Genomic DNA, 14,387 nt, shown 5'->3' with positions numbered 1-14,387 from the left:
ACTGGCAGAAAAAAAATCTGTATTGTACTGTACATGCGCAAGTTTGACTCTTGGCTTCCTGCCGCCATAGCCTGCTTTTCTACTGCATCCAAAACACCAGTTTGTGCAGTCACTAAAATGTGAAGTTTAAGTGAGTTAATTTCACATATCATGGCAAACCATTTTTTTTCGTTTGATGTAATATGAAGTTTAATGTAATATGTAAACATTGTTAAATTTCAAAACATAGCATTCACTCCTTTGTCCTTACAGTCCATATATTTTTTTATGATGTCACAAAAACCAGTTTATTTACATAGATCCACTTATTCAGCCTAAATGAGTTTAGTTCTGCCCATTCATGCTAAAGTAATAAGGTGTGTTTCAGCCCAGACTGCTTTTTGAATGAAGCATAGCAAAGGGCAGCCAATCAGAACAGTGTTCATTTAGATTTTTAAATTTAAACAAATTAATTTGAACAAAAAACAGCCTGTATTGTAAGGGCTAAAGAAAGGTTGGAAAATAGTCATGTAAAATTATACAACAGTTAGTTCCGGCCACGCAAGCTGATTGGATGAGAAGCGTTCTAACCGTGCTGTTATTTTGCCATAACAGCACGGTTTTTTTCATAAACACTGTATCACTCCGCTTTGACAGCTGTAGGAGACGCTCAGTAAGTCAGGAATTAGTGCAGCAAAAGTATAAATCATATAATGAACCAAGAAGTAAGGTAATTGCCCTGAGCAAGAATAGAAATAGAAGAAAACAAGAAGAATAGAACAGAAGAAAACAAGCAGACAAGGAAAAAACTGAGCGTGAAACGAGTTTAATGTGTTGGTCTGTGTAAGGAGCTGGAGAACGAACTGCTGGCTGTGCAGTGAGTGAGCAGAGTTCATTACTCTGACGTAGCAACAAGCTGCTTGTTAAGGAACTATAATTTGGCGGAAGGAATTGCTAACATTAAAACATATTAAATGCCACGTTCACCCAATTTATTTATTTCTTACTTTATTTATTTAACTGTTGTATAAAAGCAATAGAGCACTCAAGGTCGTGTGTTATTGCGATAACACACTGCCTCTCGTGTTCTATTGCTTAAATTAATCATGACACATTTTGCTACATAAACTCGCTTAAATGTCATAAATGGAACTCAGGAGAAGAAATAAAAGAAAATGTAGGATATGGGCCCTTTAAGGACATTTTGGATAATCTTTGGTCCATTTATCTTAAACATTATTACACAGTGTAAATTGCAGCTGGGCATATCAAATTATCTTAAAAATGAAAAACTGAGATATTGTTCTAACAGGGACAAAAATAATTAAAACAAAAGCAATTATGGTGAAATTTGAGATTTAAGGATGGTTTGAATAATTTATAAAGACTTAATCATGTTCACTTGTGTTTGTGTGTGCAGGTGCTCAACTACACCACTTAACCCAGGTAGGTCTGTCAGGCCGTTTGGGTGAGAGCAGACAACCTGGTGGCTTAAACTGTGGGCCTTATCATGAAGAGGACTTTAAAAGACCTGCCAACAGAGATCCCGTAAGTTAAACTATTACTATACACTCTTTTACACAGCTGATATTTCTTTTTTTGTGTCACTGCTGTCTTCTTCTGTCTGGAAAGTTGCTCTCTTGCTGACTTTTTGTGTTTTGCTTTTCTTGTTTCTTCTTCACCTTCACCTTCACCTTTCACCCCATTCCTTTCTTTTCTACCTTCTTCCTGGCTTATTCCCTGTCTCATCCAGGCTCCCAGCTCTTTTTCTTTTGACTACCCCCCCATTTCTTTGTTCCAGACATCCAGAAATGGTATGAGGGAGCCCACTGCTCCACCTGCCCACCTGGACTCCATCGGCCTGGGCTACCCCCCCTCTGCACCCATGGAGGAGTCCTCTCCTCCTAACCACTCATCCGCCTCACTCATCAAAGCCATCCGAGAGGAGCTGATGCGCCTGTCTCAGAAGCAAGCAGCTGTCCCGGGCTACCACAGCTGAGACCTGGCTCTGTGTATGGCTCCTTCGGGCCCTCCACACAGCAATACTGCACTGCACTGTACTTCCCATGGAAGTGGCTTTTTTGAGTGGGAAAGAAACCCTGTAAGCCCTGTAGGCCCTGCTGCTCTGCCGCAAGGAGCACTATGGTAGAAGAAGAAGACATTCTGAGATTTGTTAGGAAGTGACTACTTCACTGGTAGCCAAAGCTTTACCTGATATCAGTGCAGCTGAACATTGTATCTGACAGTAAAGGCCCCGTCACTTACAATCTTAAAAATGAAGGCACCAAAAAGAGTTAATTGGAGTGATGATATAAAGGAACCACTGTTGTTTTCCTAAAGATTTTTAAAAACTTTTTAGCCATCCAGTGTTTGGAAAAAGTTTTGTCTCCTTTATTGTTATTACTTTTGTCAAACTGTAAGCTCAGGCTACTTCGTAGCATTCGTAAGACTCAAAAAACGACAAAGGCTATATTCACATTACCAGGTTGAAGTGGCACAAATCCGATTTTTGCCCTAATGTGTTCTGATGTTTTCAGGGCTGTGTGGACACGCAAATCTAATCTTTTCAAATCCGACCTGAGCCACTTTCATATGTGGTACTAGATCGGATACGTATCCGGTTCGTGGCCATGCGACCTCTATGTGAACACTCAGACCTGAATTCATATGCTTTTTTTCCACTGCGTGTGTGCCATCATTCAGCGTTACTATGGCAGCAGAACCAAACAGAAGTTAAAGTCTGTAAACGGTGGAAAAGCAACACATCTCACCTTTTTTGCCTTCATTTTTCACTCTAAAAATGAACAGATGAGAGTTGTTCAGAGTTAATTATCTTCACAGCGAAGGCTCGTTCTGCTCGTTAGTTTGTTTGCTGATGACACACGTGATGACGTTACTGAGTAGGATGTGCACATGCAGGTCATGTCAGGACACCGGTTCGTTCACATTAATGACAGATTTAAAACTCTCCTAAACGAGTGTGAACCCTCCTGTCAGAGAGATCGGATTTGAGCAAAAAATCGACTTGAGCAATGAGGCTTATAATGTGAATGTAGCCTAAAAAGTTTAAAAGTTCAGTAACAGAAGTTTTAGTAACAAAAGCTACCCCTTCAGATGAGCTAAAGCTAACACTGGAGCTAGTCGCAGCAAAGTTAGATGACCAGGAAGTCTTGTCATCTGATACACAAGGTCTTTCAAAAAGCTTTTTAGAAAATCTAGTAACCCAGATAAAGTTTACCTTAACTTGAGATTGAGCTGTGAATGTGGTCTTCCCCACAGTTTAATCCAAAACTTTTTAAGCATCAGGAATTAAATAAAAAACAGCACCATCCTCTAGATGATAAGGATAGTGTGTGTCAAGCATTATCACTTCTTTAACACTTCTTAACACGTCTATTAATTTCTCTTTCTTAGTCTATTAATTCTGACTAATTTCCTGCTGCCATTGTTTCTCATTGTGGGTTTAAAGAGTTCTGTCAAAGTTTTTTCCTTCATTTGATGGATTATTTTGCAAATGGTAAATAGACATTTACTTATTAAGGAAGCAAAAGTGGTTCTTCTATGGCATTTTTCCAAAGAATCCTTTTGGGCACCTTCATTTTTTCATTGAACTGTACTCTGTGACGTCACTGCCCCATTTCGTCTCTTGGCCTCTGCTCATCGCAGATGAACGAAGCAACTCTGTTCTTAAGCACTGTATAGAAACAAAGGAAGAACGCTCTTTGATTCAGTACCGGACTTGTACATTTTCTCTTGTTTTTACATTCAAGATGTTTACCTTACTTACTGACGCGTCATGGCAACCCAGAATCTCTGGTAGCAATTAACAATTGTGCTCTTTCTCCGTAGCCTTTGAGGACTACAGCCAAAACATGAACACCACACATTCCTTACCACTTTTACTGCTGGAGGTGGTGTGCGGCGTGTCTGTTTGTGAGGAGTTGTATTGTTTTTTTGCTTTTTCTCACTGCCTTTGCATTCGTATAATCTTTCACCAAGCCTATGGTCAGTGAAAAACGTAAGGTTTGTTCCTGATACCTTAAAGAAAAGCTTTGTACCAGCATCTGTTACTTTATCATGCACTATTTTTTTCCTCTTAGATTTTGAGTAATAGTTCTACCCCTGGGCACCTCCCTACACTCTGTCCTCCTGTGGTGCTATTATTATTTTTCTTTTCTGTTTTTTAGTTTTCTGACCATGAACCACACATTGCCTTCAGCTGTAAGAGAAATGAGCTCTTAATCCATCTATAAATGTCAGAACAAAGGCTGATACACCTGAATCTCACACAGGCAAGGGTTATATTAACCAGACTTACAAGTCCCAGAAATACTGTAGCTTTCAAGAAGTACTCTTTGTATATTTGGTACACAATCCGTTTGTTATTGCTACCTACGGCACAGCTTATTGCTCTAGATAGTGGCTCTGAGTGTCTAAATCAAGAGTTTGCAAGAGGATGCACAAGGGGGCAGCGTTATTTGCGCTGCTGCTTACCCGAGAAAGAGTGGTCTTTTTTTTTCTAAACCTTTTGAAGCTGAACAAATTTATCCCTTTAAGAGTCAGTGCTGAAGGATGCTGAATCATGCATACAGTTCTTTCACCTGAACACATACTGCACAGTCAGTAACTGAACAGTAATTAAAACACGTTTCATTTAATTAAATGTCATGTGAGGACATTGCAAGGATATTATCTAAATAGAATGAATTTGGTTTGCGGACCAAAGTATTATGACACTGAAGTTCTGATTAACATGTTATCTTTTTTTCTAGTTTTGATAGCTTTAGACTGAAGCAACAAAGCGATGCAGTGCTCAAAACTACATTCCAGTAAAGGTGTTTGACACAATTTACAGTATTCATTTACACTATATTTACAGTTCAGATTGTTTCCATCAAGCTGTCATTGATTAACTGACTATATACTCCACCATTCACTGTGTTTAAAGTGTGTGTATTAGCAGAGTTCAGTATTCAGTTGCTTTTCCAGTAGTATTGAACTGAGTCCGAGACAAACTCAGTCTGTGGTACTGACCCTCACTGTACCTTTCTGTACCTTATTTTGTGCTCTAAAATGTGTTCCTGCTTTTCCCAAAAATCCTATGTTAAAGTTGAAACCTGAAGTACTGTTTTGGCTGTTTTTTTTCAGTTTGCAGGAAAAAAAAGAATTCTGCTTCTCTTCTGAATTGTTTTGGGTTCTGTTGTTTAAATATTAGTTTTCCGCTTTGTGTTATGTTGAATTTGTTGGTTTGATGGAACTCCCTCTACCTGTAGTTTGAATTTTTCGATTCTTTATTTAAATAACATTAACTCCATCTGTTGATTTGAGTGGTTCACTGGAGTTGCTTCACTTGAGCACCAACTTGTAGTCCATCGCTTTCTCCAGAAACATAGTTTCACCGGTTTTAAGAAGTGTATTAAATGATTTTGGTGCAAAAAAAAGATATCTCAAGGGCTTTCACATGGCAGGTTTAAAATGGTCTTGTTTAGCCAGTACCTTTGGAGGAGGAGGGAATTGGAATGTGCTGATGTGTAGAAGCACATCATTACTCACACTCAAATGAACTACCTGCTTTCTGTTCTTTATGAAGTCTTCTCTCAACATGAAAATAGTAACAGCTTTTAATGGCTATTGCACTGCTGCATTACTGGTATATTAGGTTTAAAAAGCTATACTGCTTTCTCATTCTATGCCCTGGAGAAGAAGCCTATGAATGTTTTTTTCATTGTACCATCTTACTTTAAAAGCATACTTTCTCACTTTCATGCATTTCTTAAAACTAGTCTGCAATTATACATTGTATTTTGCTTGTGTCCAGCTTTTGTAATTCACACTCAAGTCCAAACCTTAAATTTGAGAATAATTAACTAACTGGGTATGGCCATATGCCATAAGGTACTTATAATGCACTAATACTTTCCTCTGACAGTCTGCCTTGTAGGCCTCTCACAAGTGTCTTCTTAGCTGGTTCTACAATTTGACTACCTACTGCACCATCTGCTGGACAGATTGTGCATGTGAATTTTGAGACCCTGCATGATGTTAAGAGAGACACTACCATTCAAAAGTTTGGAATCACCTGCTATATTAATAATTTGTTATTTTATGTATACTAATAACTCATACACCATAGATTTAAATCTTATGAACGAGACTCCAAAAGATATTTTAAGATAATTTGTTCAATATTTTAAGGATTTGAGTTATATGATGTTGATTCTATATTGTAAGTATACATTTGCAATAATACTTTGTAAGTTTTGTGCAAGTTTTGATCACTGCTTGTGAGATATGTAACATTTTGTAGAACCTCATGCTTGATACTGTTTTGTAGTTGTTTTAAAATCATCTACAGCTCCTCCACTCAGATACATCTAACATTTCTCTATGTTTACGTTATGGTAACTTTTAGTGTCATATTAATTATTTGAATTTTATGAGTGTGCACCAGTCGAGCGCATTAATTTCATTTTGTACACTTATCTACAGTTATCTATTGTTTTTTAAAACTTTTGCACAATCATTTAGTCAATCTCACTTTAAAAATTGTATTTTCAGAAATTAGATGATGTTTAATTCTAGTATGGTTTCACTGGGTGGTCTGGGCTGCACATCCATGATCCAAAAGAATTAAACAGGTACACCACTGAGCTCAGGTTTCTGCTGTGCACATATGGCCGACTCTCCGCACTCTCGCTGTAGTGGAAACTGAAGTCCTGTTTACATCCTCCAACAAAAGAGTTCATCAATGTTTCAGTAGCTCTCTACTGTCCAATTTGTACATTGTGTAACATCATGAGTGAGTGCTAACATTTATATCTTCAAGCACCCAAGAGCAAAATGTATTCCCAGATCTGTTTTAAGCACCTTATTTTTTTTGGTTTTGCATAAAGTGCATATTTTACAGCTGATAACTGAGACTAAACTACACTATCTAAACTACACTATCCGGCCTCCATGAAGTTCCTGGCTGAACTTGATGACCTCGTCCACAGTCAGCAACCATAAAGAGAGTAGGAGCTGCCACAAAGTCAACAGACACTCTTTAACACTGCCTTTGTCTAAATAAATGAATATTTCACTCTTGGTAACCCCAGAGTGTTTGACACTGTATTTTTAACCGTACTGCTTTTGTCTTTATGATGGGCCACACAATGACTCCCATAACACCTTGCTACGCTCCTGTTCCTTGGCATGATTAGGCTTCACATGGGGGCTATCGCTTACTGTGGCCTAGGAACCGGACACCTCATCAACTCCAGAGCCACTGGGCTGGAGCTATGCAGGGACAATGTAGCCCAGCCTTGGCAGGGGGAGTACCTGCTCAGGTAATGGGACACCTGGACACCCCTACATGCAAACTGCTCTCTACTTGCTTCACAATGCTCTTGACAGTACCAGTGAGCAGGAGATAGAGAGAGGGTAAGCCAGGAATGAAGCTTGGTCCGTGTCTTGAGCCGTATGTGGATGTAGCCTGAGACTTTTTCAGAGGCACCAGCTTGTGATCTGAAACCTGGAATCGTATTGGAGCAGGATATGGGATCATTTGATGAAGAAGCAGGTTCCCCAAGCCAGGACTAGGAGATCTGTACAGGACCCCTGAACTCAGGCTTTTGGATTTCCTTAAATAAATTAGTGAACTAGTTTGGTTGTCAAACTATGAAGCACCTGTGATACTCCTCTGTTTTTCTCCAGTCCATTCTTCATTTTATCTGTTTTGGTTTGGATCTGATCTTCATTAAACTGTGAGGCGTTTGTGATATTCTTCTTTTTCTCCAGTCTCCATCACACAATTTGGTGGAGACACATGGATCTGTTTTTCAGCGTTTTCTGCTTCTAGGTGTGTTGTGCTCTGGTGTAGTGATGCACGGGCTCCCATGCTCCTCACTCCAGCAGTGTTTTGGAGCTCCTGCAGATGTTGCAGATGTTTCTCCTGAGCCTGCGCTCCAACTGGACCCCCTGGAGCCCTGCAGAACTCAGCCAGACCCCACCATCCACCCAACTGTTCTCACCCAGCCTGCAGTGGTCAGTCTCACAGAGCCACAGCACCAGCCTGGGTTCAGCTGTGTGTCCATTCACACCAAAGCTAATGGAACTCAGTCAAGAGAGTCGGTCCCGGATGATAAGCATGTTCTCCACTCCTCACCCAGCTCTGAGGGCTTCTCTGAAGATGACAATGCTCTGGAGGAGAGTCCGGTTGTGGACAAGAAGTATCCACATATACCGCGGCCTTCCATCATCAGACATGCAAAGGTGAGTGTGCAGCAGATACTGGAGCTTTTACAAGAGTGAATAGTCGAGTGTGCCTGTTCACTGAAGCTGAAAGCTTGAAAACACAACTGACTGTGGTTGTGTGGAAATGTGTCATTAATTGTTTTACTAACCGCTGAAAACCAATTCTGAAGTTGTTCAATCCACAGAGCACTGCAGGAAACAATGGCTGGTCAAATTCAAAAGAATTTTTCTTTCATGCCTGTGTACTTATTAATAGGGATTCCCTCCAGTTTTCAGTTCAAAATTTCTGCATAATTCAGTCGTCGAGACATAAAGAATTCATGCAGAGTGGTTTGATGGGAAATGCAGATACAGATTTCTTAACAGTGGTGGTGATAGGAACCAGAAGTCATGGTTTCTACAACACAAATATGGCCATTATATTTACTATCCAAGATGACCAGTGGGCCTACATGTGTCGTCTGAGCTTTTATATAGTTATATATGTTGTTTTTATATTTTATATAGTTATCTAGTTTATATATGTTGATAATGGTAAAATAGTGGTAAACCTGAAAAAGAAAATTTGGGGGGCTGTTTTGTCTACCTTATAGGTACCTCTCTGTCATGAATGTATTATAATGAAAAAAAAAATGTTTAACTCAACTATTGTAAAACAATCCTCAAAAAAAAACAGTCTTGGCATCATTTTAACCAGTTTATATAATAAATTTCTATGAGGGAGCCTTTAGAGGCATCAAATGCTATGGACATCTGGTTCCTATCACCACTGCTGTGAATAATTATGACTCAGTGAGTTTCTCTAGAACGGAGCATTTCAACCAACCAAGATGAGGTTGTTGAACCATAGTGCATCTATGACCACAATCCCCACTAGAGGGACCCTGCTTCACACAAAGGAGGATGTTGAGGACGCTGAGGGAAACAGATCTAACACAGACTGAGCTAATGTTGCTCTTGTTCTCACTTTTTGGTCGGAGCTCAGAGATGTAAACCGTGACGGAGTTTCAATCGAGTGAACATCAAAGACCAAATCGAGATTAGAGGAAGAGTTTTTTGGTTGCTTACACCCCAGTGGGAGGTGGGGGGGTCAATCACACTGGGGCTAATGGTGCAGAGGGCCTGCAGCAACCAGGGCTCATAACTGGGCCCCTCACAATGATACTGACACAGTTCATGTATACACACAGAAAGAACTGATTTCTTAAAGGGGAAATTCCACCATTTTTTTAAATTATGAAGACATAAACAAAATCATTCAGGGTTTGATGTGAAGTGCACTGTCCTAGAGAAGCTACAGTCAGAATTGTTCACATTGGTAGTGATAGTAACCATTTATTACAAAGTTATTACATATAATTGTTATGATACACTGGTTCCTCTCACCACCACTGTAAAGAAATCTGAGTTGGTAGGTTTTTCTACAGTGGAGCATTTCACAAGCTACTCTGAATGACTTTCTTTACATCTCAATGATTGAATTATGCAGACATTTGAAAAAATTGGTGGAATTCCTCTTTATTAACATGCCTCGCCAGTAAGCTTCCAGCAACACTACACATTATGCTTCTTCATCAATGTCTTCATCAATCTCTTATTCATAATACAGCCCAACCATGATAACCATTTTCAAACAGATCCTTCACAACCTGCATCATGTTATATTATTTACAACTGTACAAACATTTAGGTTAATGTGAGATGCAAGTGAGTGGAGTGACATGCCTTGATAATAACATCAAATTATCTGAGACATAGCAAGGAAATAAGCAAATTTCATTGCATTGTTTTCACATGGGGGGTACCCCCCATATGCAATGGGGCCCACTTAATCCTAGTTACACCACTGTTACACATTGTTCACTGCAGGGAAGACACGAGTCATATTACTCCTGCTGTAAAATCAGTATGAATGATGTTCCCACAAAGTCAGTTCCATCACTTCTAATTCAGTAAGCTTTATTTCTAGGAGTCCCACTGAAAGCCTATAGTTACAGACATAACCTGGCTTTCTTAGCCTCTCTCCTTTGCTCTCTCTTTCACTCTCATTCTCTCCTTCTTCTCTCTCACTCCCCTTTTCTTTCCCTCTCTGACTCCCTCTTTCTCTCTCCCTTGCTCTCTCTTTCACATTCATTCTCTCCTTCTTCTTTCTCACTCCCCTTTTCTTTCTCTCTCTCATTGTCTCTCTCCCCTTTTCTTTCTCTCCCCCTTTCTCTCCCTCATCTCCCTCATTTTCTCTCTCTCCCTCTCTTTCTCTCTCATTGTCACTCCCCTTTTCTCTCTCCCCCCTTTCTCTCCCTTTTTCCCTCATCTCCCTCATTTTCTCTCTCTCCCTCTCTCTTGCTCTCTCTCTCCCTCCTATTCTCTCTCTCCCTGTCTTTCTCTCCCTCTCTCTGTCTTTCTCTCTCTCCTGTTCTCCCCCTCTCTCACGCACTCAGTCACTTTTATTTCTTTTTCCTCTCTGTCTCTCTCTCAGTCTCTCTCTCTCTCTCTCTCTCTCTCTCTCTCTCTCTGCCAATCTCTCTCTCTCCCTCTCTCCCACTCCTTCTTTCTCTCTCTATGTTCTCTCTCTCCCTCTCTCTCTCTCTCTCTCCTTTGCTTTCTCTCCCTTAAGACACACCCTATCTCTCTGGAATATATGCTTCTTTTCATACTTCTATAGTTTCTGATTACTTTTTAAGGCGGGTTATCATTATGATGTTATTTGTAATTCTGGAAAAAGTCAAGTGCTGTCTTCCTGAAGGAGGAGATGTTCTCTCTCGCTCATTCCACACAACTCTAACAGCTCTGTCTCTGAGGAGCTATTACTTGGCTGGATGGTTTTTACAGCAGTGAGTGTGTGTCAGCATTACACTGAGTTTGGTGAAATGGGTCGCATTACACTCTGACAGAATACCCTCTGTTATTTAAGCTTGATCTCAGCTTAGATTTGTCACTGTTCAGCTTTGAAATATCTATCTGCTTCTAAAGAGGCTGTTAATTGAGATACTCTTTAGAGTTTGTCTAACAAGCATGTTTTCTATATGTGCGCTGATACTAAAATAATTCATGAACAAGCATTTATGGTGTTTCTTTTGAAGATGTGTTTTTTTTAGTGGGTAAGTACTCTAAAAATATTCTTCTAAACGTGTAAATGGTAACCATATGATGAGTACTGACTTTGCAAAATGTAACTTGGACTAAATACATATCCATTACATCCCAATCCTGTAACTGTATTATGTCACTCCTTCTTGGTGGCTGCAAAATAGCACCATTTTGAAGCAGGAAAATAGCTCAGTGAAAATTCATATTCCTCCATATGAATTTAAAACAGTCTGTTTTCTGGACATTTTTATGCACATATTTATCAAAAACACTACAGATGTCATGTAAGTAAAACATTTTTCAGTTTTATTGCTTTTCTACATTACGAAAAAATGACAGCTTCTATTCACTAATCATATTTATTTTGATGCAGATATATTTTTAAGTTGGAAAGCTTGTCTGGTTCAAATTTAACTTGCCACTCAGTCTGTTACAGTTAACCCTGTCTATGGACTAAACTGCAACATTTGTTCTGATGCCACTTTCAGTAAACACACTGCTTTGTTCATAAATTATAAGTCCTGGACACACAGTTTATGTTTTCATGTGTAGAGAGGTGTGTAGGTTGCTTGTATAAAAATATTATTATATTATTCATATTATTCAAAGTTGTTTAGCAAACAAAACATAATGCTGTACATTGTGCCCTGCTCTTCTCTACAGAGATGAATCAGTTCAATAACGTGCATTACTTTTTGTGTGTGTGTGTGTGTGTGTGTGTGTGTGTGTGTCTGTCAGTGTGTACATGTGTATGACAAACTGACAGATTGTGCTCTTTGTTTCTTTGCACTGTGTCAGGAACAGGAGTGTCCACTGCAGGAAGTCCAGTCAGATTGCACAGATTATATAGAGACAGAGGATGGACCTTTATCAGGTACGGATAAGCAACCCCCACCTCCTTTAGCGCTTCGATGAAATTCCATGGACAGAGGATGGACGGTTATCAGAAAAAAGCACAGGTTTCCTCTCCTCCTCTTCCTCCCAGAGAGAGAGAGAGAGAGAGAGAGAGGAGGGAGAGAGAGGGAGAGAGAATGGAAAAAGGACAGCAGCGCTGCAGTCTAAGTGGAAAATATAATGACATACAGTCAGAAAGCGGGTTATCTATCTCCAGGGTAATGCTGGATGGAGCATGTCTAATTGCAGCTCTGTGTGTCATCCTCCATGCAGTTTTCCTGAACAGCTCTGATAAACACGAGAAAACTTTACCTTTTATTTCCCTTTCCTAGCGTCATTATAGCCAGGTCAAGTTAGGGACACACAGAGCAGCTCTCTCACTCTCCCTCCTCCTTTCTCTTCCTCTTTGTCTGTATGTCTGGTTGATCTCTCTCTCTCTCTCACTCTCTCTCACTCTCTCTCTCTCTCTCTCTCTCTCTCTCTCCTCTCTGTCTCTCTCTCCTCTCTGTCTATCTCTCTTTCACTCTATCTCGTCTTATTCTTTTTCCTTCTCTCAGTCTGTATCTCTCTTTGTCTATCTGTCTCTATCTCTCTCTCTTTTTCTATCTCTGTCTCTCTCTTTGCTTCTATCTCACTTTGTCTATGTCCGAATGTTTGGGTTGTCTTTCTCTCTCTCTCTCTCTCTCTCTCTCTCTCTCTCTCTCTTTCTCTCTCTCTATTTTATCTCCCTCGCTCTCTCTCTCTTTCTCTCTCTCTCGACCTCCCTCTCCCTCTATGTCTGCATGTCTGGCTCATATCTCCCTCTCTGTGTATTTCTCTCTCTCTCTCATATATGACTCTATCTGAGCTGTAATGTACAGTGTTTATATTCATATTCCAGGTCACTTTACCATGTACTACAGAAACACTGCACAGTGATGAATATGAAATGGAGTTCTGTGTGTCATTAACCAAATCCTCTCATCAACTCTGGACTCTTGATTGGTGGTCAGCACATCAGTCAATGATGCAGCTGTCACTGTCTGACAGGCTGACCGATACTGAAGCCTGCCTATTGTATGGGTGTGATCAGTGCATCTGAATGAGCTGCAGTGTTAGCTCCTAAGGGAATGTACAACACACACACACACACCTGTGCCTCTGTACCCCACCACAATAGATTTGAAATGAAGCAGTCAAGATGTGATTGAAGAGTAGACGTTCACCTTTAATTCAAGCAGTTTTACAAAGATACCGCATTTACCGTTTAGGAATTCTAGTCATTTTTATATAGTCCCTCCATTTCCACAGACTCAAACAGTTGACTGATAAGCAGTTTCATGGCTAGTTGAGGCCTGTTGCCTCATTATTTCATGATAAAATAAGGAGATTGAAGGTCTGGAGTTGATTCCAAATATTTCTGGTGTCTGGTATTTGGCAACTCTCCATATGCAGTCCAAAGAGGTGTTGATGCAAGTGAAGGGGGGCCATCATTAGGCTGAAAAAATAAAACAAACCTATCAGAGAGATTGCAGAAACTTTAGAAGTGGCCAAGTCAACAACTTGGTACATTCTTAAAAAGAAGGAAGGCCCTGGTGAGCTTAGCACCACCAAAAGGCCTTGAAGACCACGGAAGACAGCTAAGGTGGATGATCGCAGAATTCTTTCCATGGTGAAGAAAAACCCCTTTGCAGCATCTAGTCAAGTCAAGGACAGTCTAGAGGAGGTAGGTCTACAAAAGTCTACAATCAAGAGACGCCTACATGAACATAAATACAGAGGGTTTAACTTAGATGCAAACCACTGTTAACACTCAGGAACAGAAAGTCCAGATTAGACTATGCAAGAAAAGTCTGCCCACTTCTGGAACAAGATTCTTTGGACAGATGAAACCAAGAATAACTTGTATCAGAATGATGGGAAGAGTATGGAGAAAGAAAGACGGCTCATGATCTGAAGCACGTTATATGTCAAACATGGTAGAGGCAGTGTTATGCTACGGGTATGCTAAATTTCTTTCGGAATCAATAAAGTATCTATCTATCTATCTATCTATCTATCTATCTATCTATCTATGGCTGCCAATGGAACTGGGTCTCTGGTGTTTATTGATGATGTGAGTGCTGATAGAAGTAGCAGGATGAATTCTGAAGTGTACAGAGCTATACTTTCTGCTTGGATTTAGTTCAATGCTGCAAAACTTACTGAACAAA

At 40.0% G+C, this 14,387-nt stretch overlaps 1 protein-coding gene across 1 annotated transcript in view; it reads left to right on the top strand.

Annotated features, from left to right (window-relative positions):
- si:ch211-1e14.1 (UPF0606 protein KIAA1549) overlaps positions 1-2,534 on the top strand; it is a 63,769-nt gene extending 61,235 nt beyond the window's left edge. The window contains exons 20-21 of the mRNA XM_036585262.1: positions 1,400-1,527; positions 1,781-2,534. Of these exons, the coding sequence (XP_036441155.1) occupies positions 1,400-1,527; positions 1,781-1,978 (326 nt within the window). The 3' untranslated portion in view covers positions 1,979-2,534. The remainder of the gene's footprint in view (positions 1-1,399; positions 1,528-1,780) is intronic.
- Positions 2,535-14,387: the final 11,853 nt, after the last annotated feature.

The sequence above is a fragment of the Colossoma macropomum genome, unplaced genomic scaffold (genome assembly GCF_904425465.1).
Source record: "Colossoma macropomum unplaced genomic scaffold, Colossoma_macropomum, whole genome shotgun sequence".
In the NCBI taxonomy this organism is placed as follows: Eukaryota; Metazoa; Chordata; class Actinopteri; order Characiformes; family Serrasalmidae; genus Colossoma; species Colossoma macropomum.
This window is presented reverse-complemented; position numbering and strand designations above follow the sequence as displayed.